At 32.9% G+C, this 9,170-nt stretch overlaps 2 protein-coding genes across 2 annotated transcripts; both read right to left on the bottom strand.

Annotated features, from left to right (window-relative positions):
• Positions 1 to 3,396: 3,396 nt before the first annotated feature.
• On the bottom strand, positions 3,397 to 4,419 carry LOC143432479 (ATP-dependent DNA helicase Pif1-like). Its single transcript, XM_076909141.1, has one exon. It carries the CDS (start codon positions 4,417 to 4,419, stop codon positions 3,397 to 3,399), a length of 1,023 nt encoding a protein of 340 aa, XP_076765256.1.
• Positions 4,420 to 4,426: 7 nt separating this feature from the next.
• Positions 4,427 to 5,203, bottom strand: LOC143432478 (uncharacterized). Its single transcript, XM_076909140.1, has 4 exons — positions 4,934 to 5,203; positions 4,831 to 4,888; positions 4,624 to 4,749; positions 4,427 to 4,575 (listed from the first exon to the last, which is right to left on the bottom strand). Exons 1-4 carry the CDS (start codon positions 5,201 to 5,203, stop codon positions 4,427 to 4,429), a joined length of 603 nt encoding a protein of 200 aa, XP_076765255.1.
• Between the last annotated feature and the right edge of the window lie 3,967 nt (positions 5,204 to 9,170).

Below are 9,170 nucleotides of genomic sequence, written 5' to 3'. Positions count from 1 at the left end.
CAGGCAGATAAGGGCCATCGCGTTGCTTAAAACTTTAGAAGTTGCTTACTTCTCTCGTACTTTTAGAAGAATTTTTGATAAACCACTTACATTTCATGTTTTCAATATTATTGTATGTATGCGAGGTGTAATCGTTTAAGTTCTTAAATGATTACTTAGTGTTGATTATTATTTAGTAACTCGGTTAAAAACGTGACTGCATAAGATTTAATCAATATGTTTATAAGCCTGTCATTTATGCAGTTATTTGTTCGTCACTTATTGCTCAAACGGCAAAGATTCTGACCATTTCAAATGGTTAACTTTCATCAATTTTCTTAAAAATTAAAACACCGTCCAACTGTTTGTATTAAAGACTGTAATTAAAGTTTTCAAAATATTTTACCTCTTATAGATCCATTCTGTTATTGAAATTGAATGTTTGATTTTTCTAACTCCTGTTTAGAACACCTTTTTATTGGAATGTTCAAGTATTTTTTATGTTAGTAATTATTGAAAATGTTTTGCTTGGTTCTCTAATTTAATATTTAGAGTTTCCTGATGAATATTTTTTATCGTTGTAAACTATATAGTTGCAATTAAAATTCTTTATGAAATAATAATAACAGAGAGGTATGTATTTTATCTTACTATTTATAAAGAAATATTAAGACTTGTTTACAATCTAATGGAATTTAATTACCTTCTTTTATTCAAATTCACAATGATAATCCTCCATAGTTCAACAATTTAGTGAGTTGTCCTCAGGAATCCGCAGCTCAGTACTTATAAAATGGACGACAAACGAACAGCCTAACCAAACGTAATCAAATCGATTTTTCAATACTAATGATATCATGTTTAACTTATCTTGCAAACTATTCAAATGGCCTTCGAACAGTGTCTATTCACTTCCTTCCACCATTGTTTACAATACGTATGTTTCATTTACTACCAATCCGTAAGTATTACCGCCTTCCTTTACTTTTTCTAACCTTCAATGGCTTCATATTACAGGTCTTTGAACACGTTTTAAAATGCTCTATCGTATTACGGAAGCATAAACATATTAGTTCGTTTTAAAAAATGAAGGTAACCTTCAAATTTCCAACATACTTCCAACTCCCATTTCTACTGTGCAATTTTATATCAGCAAAAATTTATATGAAATTTATAGTTTCAAGGATATTTGAGGTGCTAATTATTTCTGCCCACCCTGCATATTGTTATGGATGTGTCCAACAAGGCAACGATGAACAAAGTTAAATTTAATATTACGATGTTTAATATATTTGTTTTTCTGTAATTTAGCCAAAAAACAGAGTTCACAATGTCGGAAGATGAATGTATTTGCCTTAGAATGATAAGAGCCGACGATATTGAAAGTAGAATATTTCTTTACTCTGCTGACCGAATCAATGGAAACGCTAAGTAATGTGTGTGCCTTTCGAAACAGTCAGATGCAAATTACGATACAACGTTTCGAAGAAATGGTACGTGTCACTCTTTTTTAACACGTTCACGACGGGGCGAAAATCTACGTTTTTTTGAGCGCACATTTCTTGCATCAAGCACTTATTTTTTTTAACGACTAATTTTCTGAAAGCGCGTGACCCACGAGTAGGTCACGCCGCCCCACGGAACAGTCAAGTGTGACCCACCGTTGGGTCACGCCACCTCACGGAACAGTCAAGTGTGATCCACCGGTGGGTCACCCCGGCGTGAACGTGTTAATTTCAGTTTTTTTAATCAAAGGAAATTTGATTGAAATATCCGCAAAATTTAAGGACAAAAAAGTTATTATAAACTTATGCAACATATATGATGGTGATAAAGGATAAGTATGTGGAACTGAGAATAGAAGAAGAGAATAGAATTGGACCGAAATGGATATAAAACAGGAATTTATATCTATACGTTCTATTCTATGCAAAAGCAAATATTTCAAAGAAAAAAAATGTATTACTTACAAATTACTTATGTTCGTAGGGATCTCACTAATTCAGACTTCTCGTCTTGCAGAACTAATCATTTATTTAACATGGAAAGGGGTCGAGGAATAGTAAAAGGTTTCCATATTTCATAGCCTTATTCGATACGTCAATTGGATCACGTAAAATATCGGACACTAATTCCATCTACATCTTTAGAACTTAAATATATAATTGCAACAACATATTTAATACCGTCTTAATAGCATGTTTCTAATTATTTACATCTATGCCTAATAAATATATGTTAATCAAACAAGCTGCTTTACCAAAGAGTAAAAGAATCTGAGGATTACAAATTTGAGCATTACATAACAAAAGTGCAATTCATATATAATGTTACATGTAGCAAAATATGAAGGCCGAAAAGATCATACATAAGTTGAATCCACAATGCGAACATAGAGATACGTAAAAGGCAAAAAATCCAAACAATAATTAGCAAAGTTCAAAAAGGGAGGAATGAAAATTTATCTCCTTGACGATAATAAGAAACAGGTCTGCCTCATGCACTACAATCTCTCAAACATCCAGCGATTGGCACGTCAATGACAACGGATGAAACAAATTCCACGGTAGAACTGTGCTAATACACTGCACCTACTCAGTCTCGTAACGGCATACCCTTAGTACTGGGGCGACACTCGTAACACGGCACTATTAATGCACCGCGATATAGCACACGGGCTACATGGCCATGGCAATTACACTATTAGCTCACCATAGCTACACGCGTGGTAGTGGCGTAGACTGACATTTACGAATGGGGATGCTGTTTCTATAAAAATTATAAACGAATATGAAAAATGACCAAACTAAGCAAGTTATTTATTTTGATTCCAAAATAGATACACCGGCACGAAACAAAAATACAAGAACTCGATTTTATTATTTTCTATAAACTAGCTCGATACGGCGATTTTTCCCATAAAGTCTTTAATTACTTTATCATAAAAATATATAAATTTATTTTATATATATATTTTTTAATTCATCGTTACAAATTCATGCAGTTGAGGGTTATATTCAATACGATGACAGCATGTTGTTTAAGAAATTACACAAGGCGAAGTTAGGGACGCAACAGCATGAATTTTTATTTTATAAGTAATACTAGCTGTACCAGTTCACACGTTGCTGTCTCTGAACGAAAAGGCAGTTTTAATACCTCAAATATAATTTATTAATGATCAAATGTATACAATACATCAAAATGAAAATTAACAATAAAATTACCCCTACATATATGTCATTTGAATATAACACATGTACAAAACATAGATATACATAGTTGATGGTAGAATAAACATGCTTCTTCACTTGTGATATTAAACAATATTGCAAACGAATTTCAATTGAACAATAATATAAGTAATTATTAAATATCATCATGAAATGAATGATATTTGATGATTGATGGTGAACTTTATCTTAGTAGTGCTTGTAAATATACAACATTATTTGTTTTCCTATCTGGTGCAAGAATAAATAAATTTGAAGGTTTTCCAACTCGAGAACACCCAACGTACAGCTGTCCATATGAGAAGCATGGATTTACCAAATTTAATCCACATACTTGCAATGATTGTTCCTGTGCTTTGTTAATGGTCATTGCAAAGGCTAGTCGTACCGGAAACTGTAGACGTTTGAATTCAAATGAAGTATTCGTTGGTATTATGGGATTGCGTGGTAGTAGCACATGTTCCCCTTGATGTTTTCCCTTTAAAATGGTTGCCTCAATTATGTTATTTATTAATTTTTTTACTGATAGCCTAGTCCCATTGCATAGTTGCGATGGATTTATATTTCGTAGAAGGATGATTGGGGGACCAATTTCCAAAGATAAAATATGTGGTGGCATTCCTTGTAGATCCAATGAATTAAAAAATTCTGTTGGATAATTAACTGATTCATCGTGATTGACAACAGTATCTATGGATTTATATGTTGTTTCTTCATCAGGTATTTTAATTTGAATTGTGCAGTTTATTAAATTCACATCAATGTTTTTAGCTGCCAATATAGCACGCTCACTAACCCGTTGGTTATTTTTATAATTCTGCGATAAATTTGAAAAAGCTTTGGCAATCAATTCATCAGTGGATTTTACAATGTGACAAAAGTTTTCTGGTAATGTAATACAGTGTGTGGATTGATCTATTTCCATTTTACCATTCCCAATATCTAATAATTGTTTTGCAAATGGTTCAGAAGATTCATCTTGTTGTAATTGAACACGCATATTGGTCTTTAAAGATATTTTCTCCACATACCGCCATAAAACTGATGATTTGAGACATGCATTCAATTCATCTGCAGGTACTGAACGCGGTATAACTGGTAAAGTTTGTCGAAAATCATTAGCTAGCAAAATGAATGCACCACCAAAGAGCTGCTTATTTCCTCTCAAATCTTTTAATGTGCGTTTCAATGATTTCTTGTGTGCCATGGTGCTTTCATCCCATATTATTAAGCTGACGTGATCTTAGTACTTTTCCCATCCCAGAATATTTGCTAATATTACATGTAGGAGTTTCAGTTACCTGCATATTTAATGGCATTTTCAATGCTGAATGTGCTGTTCGATCACCGTCCAAAAGAGTTGCTGCAATAACAAATGATGCAATAGCAAGTGCAATATTATTTTATGAACTTATTCTTGCCAGAATAATTAAAATAAGAAAAGTTTTGCCAGTGCCATCAGGTGCATCTAAGAAATATAAACCACAACTTTTGTTATATATTGCATTTATAATTGTATCATATGCTGTTCGTTGTTCTAATACCAATTTCGGCAGATTAATTCAAACAAATGTTTGTAATTCATTAACATTGAAGTGCATTTCTCGTTGTACATCACGATCGAAAATGTCATTACCAGATCTATTTAGAGTAATCATTCCCAATTCTGTCAGTGACTAGTTGACTATTGTCAAACATACATCCTCAATTAAAATCAATACCTCATTGTATATATTTGATGTACATTGAATGTTGGGATTAGCATTTAATCTACGCATGCGATGTAAAATGTCTTCGCTCATATAGTCTTTATATTTTTTCCAAAGATCCTTTGGATTAGCAGGAAAACATGTAGTTAGTATGATGTGTACGTATCTGCTGTGGTTGAGCTGTATTAGAAGCATTAGCGAGTGAAATATCCCAATGAGCATCGTTTTCCAAGAGATTTCATTTCTGGCAAGCCTCACGACATGTAGCACATACATGGCCATTGACCGTTTTTAATTCTTAGAAAGATATTGATCCACAAACATTGATTAATAATAATCATAGGTAAAATCATTCTGCGTTATTTGGATGTACAGTGTGCAGACGACCCAATGCATTTGTGGAATATAAATTAGGTGTCCTTGTACTGTTTTACCCTTTTTACGACGCTGAAATTTTCTTGTTGATGTATTCCACGTAAAATAAGTTGGTACTTCAGAGTACAGTAGTGTCCTTGCAACGGTATCATTTCTACATAATGTGAAAAATTCAGTTAATGTTGTTGGCGGTGGTGACATTGCTCTTGCACGTACATTTTCTGATGTAAAATATACACGCTGTCCATTTTCAAAATGTACTGCTAAATGAGCAACCGTTGGATATCGCTCATGAATGGAAAATGATAAAATACGCCATGCAACCTCATTACTACATATTTAGCGTCCCAGTTGATATTGGGTGATTTCATCGTTAGATACAGTTATATTTTCCACTCCAAACACTGCCATATCGCTTCCTTTGTTCACATACTTGCAAATATATTTTATAGCTTTCACTGAATTGCAGTACTCAACATTTATGTGTGCGTTATACGTTTTTAGTAGTAATAGAGAATATGGTACTACCCAATGATTATCAACATCAATAGTATTGTTGGGTACTTTTAGTTTAATGGATTTTCCACCATCTTCGGTAGATCGTCGTCGATAGAGTAGATATCCATCAACCCCTGTAATACTTTCAACAAGTAAGTCTCTAGAATACCGCTTTGTGCACTTTCCATCTGATATGCATGGTGAATTATTATTTAGTGAGCGACATGGACCATGAATCATATTTTTTGAGACAATATCATGCAAATCTTTATCAATTTCAATGTCTGGTATTTCTGCAGAGATGATTTCATCAATTCTGTTTGGTGTTATCTTTCCCATCATCCATATTAAAATATGCGCATGTGGTAAACTACTTTTTTTGCCATTCAATGGAATACATCCAACAGCGCGTCTCTCCAAATACATAGTGTTTGACAATAAAATCTATTAAAGATTTTAATTTTTGTTTAAATACACGCGCAGAAATATCATGACGATCTGATGGTGATTGTCCAATTAATAAAAGCTCCTTCGTTTCATCCCATGCTCGGTTGCATGTAAATGTAATGAAAAAATTTGGACGACCATATGCACGAATATACGTCATTGCATCTTGTGCATATTCATGCATATGTCTTGGGCTGCCTGTAAATGTGGATGGTAAAATGACCATTTTTCCCAATTCACTAAGATACATACATGTCAACAATGTATTGATGAAATAATTGTCTATATTTCAATATATGATTATCAGCATTCTCACGAATCATCGTTTGATATGCATAATAATTCATAGCACTGATCTTTTTGTGAATGTCCACATTAGTTGTAGGGTTTCTCATATTAATATTAAAATGATATCCATCCTCTCCTTGCAAAAATAGAATGGGATATTGTAATGCATCATATTAACGATGCGTTTCTGATACTTGACGCTGGACGTCACCATTTCTACGACGAAGAATTATATCGCGAGAATTAAATTCTTCATCAACTATGACAATTGACACTTCATCGATCGTTGGTGCATTGAATTATCTTCGATGTTGACCAATAGGTGTTTTATCCGCCTTTATTATCACTTTGTAATCGTCAGATGGCAGTTGTTCAATGGCAGTTTTAAATAATTTAATTAATTCATTACTACTCATATTCAGTTGAAACCGTCTGTTCATTTGTTCGTCAGTATTTCCCATAAAATATATCTGAAGATATTTGTGATCAGCATTTGGCAAGGGTAGTAGTGATCTAGCATGGTGATAAATTTGCCTTTGTACTTTAAATGTTGGCATATATTTTGCGCTAACGATATTCGTTGCTCCGAACGATGTCATTTGGAAGCATGAATTGTACTTGGGTATATTTTTCAAATAATTTTTGATTTACTTGTTTCACCTGATACTAAAGTTAATAATGGATCAGGTGGTGAACGCAAGTCTGCTGACTTTACTTTTCCACCTGTACAACACATACCTGGAGCTTCATTTTTAAATTTTTGAGCACCGTAATACGTACTCTTTTTATCCATTTTTCCAATAATGACACTTTAATGAAGACCGTAATTGTAAAGGGGATTGTAATTGAAACCACATGAAATCAAATCAGTATATATCGTGCGTCTTGTCTATGTTCTGCGAATTCGATTCCTTTGCTGCCTTGCTTGCCTCTGTTCGCTCGTTTCTAATGATCGAGCAAGAGCAGTGTGAACTCGATCTCTTTCTTACCTTGCTTGCCTCTGTTCCCTCGTTTCCAATGATCGAGCAAGAGCAGTGTGAACTTGACCTCTTTCTTGCCTTGCTTGTCTCTGTTCATTCGTTTCCAATGATCGAGCAAGACCAGTGTGAACTCGACCTCTTTCTTGCCTTGCTTGCCTCTGTTCATTCGTTTCCAATGATCGAGCAAGAGCAGTGTGAACTCGATCTTTTCTTGTCTAGCTTGTCTCTGCTCACTTGTTTCTGAAGCTCGTTCTTCTCTTCTCCTTTTTGCTTGATTTGTAGATCGACCAGTGGCATTTCGCTTTGGTGGCATAACTGTGGGGTTAAATAAAACTTATTTCCAATTATTTTCTTCAGCTGGAAATCAATAATATTTTTATTTATTTACGTATTAATAATTTATTCTCGTATTAATAATTGCAAAAGTTTTTTGACTGCATTTTTGTATTTATTAGATTTTGCTGGCGAAAAATCGAACGTCAAACGCATTAATGTTGTTTTTTGTAATTTAAATTAATTTGTTGAAATCTTAAAGGAAACAATAACTGAAAAAATATAAATAAAACGATTCAATATTTTACTTACCTCGTGATTTATATTTTTATTGTTATTACAACTGTTATCATGGGTATGTTATTTTTTACAGTTTAATTTGTTTTAAAAAAGTAAATTCTATGAGTAAATTTCATGAGTAGAAATTTAATTTTTTAATTTATTCATGGTTACACTTTTAACAAATATTACTAATTAAATGTTATTTTGATATTTTTGGGATATTTGTTCGGAAGCACCTAGAACCCCAACTCTGATTTAAGAAAATTGTCAAAAACCTTCCCGGAGATATACCTAATAATTTCCCAAATTTTCACGGCGTTTGGATGTATGGTTTTTGAATCTATCAAGTACAGACAGACAGACAGACACACATTCATTTTTATATACATAATAGATAAAATGAAGAACTATTGATACGCAATGTTCGTTGTAAAATATAATCAAGCAGTTAGTATATCAAATGACAGCACATAATAAATCACTGAAAGTATAATGATATGAATAGTAAGAAAAGCATATTTATTTGTTAGATGTTTATAAATTCAAATTTAAAGGTCCAAGTCACATTTAACAAATTATTGTTTAACAAGGTGATTTAATGTTGTTTCAAATAGGCGTGGAGAACTAGCTGGTTCTTCTGTCAATGTAATTTCATTTTTGCATGATACAGTAAAAACACATTTGCAATCTAAGCAAGGTTTCATTAGATTTGGTAGATTCTCCAAATTTTAGAAAGGGACGATGCCAGTAGTAGTTGGTTTAGCGACAGGTAATAAACATATATAACAAGCAAAGCAACGTAAACGGATTTAAAATGTTCGAGTTAATATAAACTAAACTATTATACTTTAATAATCCATGTAGCGTTTCTGTTCTTTGTAACTTACAAAGAGTCTTAAGAACGTAATACAATGTAAAAAAGTTTGGAAAAAAAGAAAGCAGGCCTTAATCTCAGATAAAGGAACCTTCAATCTTGGTAATTTTCAAAACCAGAACAATTAAAAAAAATCTGGAGTCAACACATTGGAAAAAAAATTCTTCCAGTGAAAATTGCTATATGTAGTGCAATAGCAGCTTCACATCCCCTTGATATTCTACAGAAAATC

This window comes from Xylocopa sonorina, unplaced genomic scaffold, assembly GCF_050948175.1.
Source record: "Xylocopa sonorina isolate GNS202 unplaced genomic scaffold, iyXylSono1_principal scaffold0392, whole genome shotgun sequence".
Classification (NCBI taxonomy): Eukaryota; Metazoa; Arthropoda; class Insecta; order Hymenoptera; family Apidae; genus Xylocopa; species Xylocopa sonorina.
Note: the sequence above shows the minus strand (reverse complement) of the source record. Positions and strands in the feature narration are given on the sequence as shown.

Coding starts and splice junctions, on each gene's coding strand:
- LOC143432479 (XM_076909141.1), bottom strand. CDS start 4,419: ATGGCACACAAGAAATCATTGAAACGCACATTAAAAGATTTGAGAGGA.
- LOC143432478 (XM_076909140.1), bottom strand. CDS start 5,203: ATGGCCATGTATGTGCTACATGTCGTGAGGCTTGCCAGAAATGAAATC. Junction 4,889..4,933: donor CATCAAATATATACAATGAG/GTATTGATTTTA, acceptor ATAGTCAACTAG/TCACTGACAGAATTGGGAAT. Junction 4,576..4,623: donor AATTATTCTGGCAAGAATAA/GTTCATAAAATA, acceptor TTGTTATTGCAG/CAACTCTTTTGGACGGTGAT.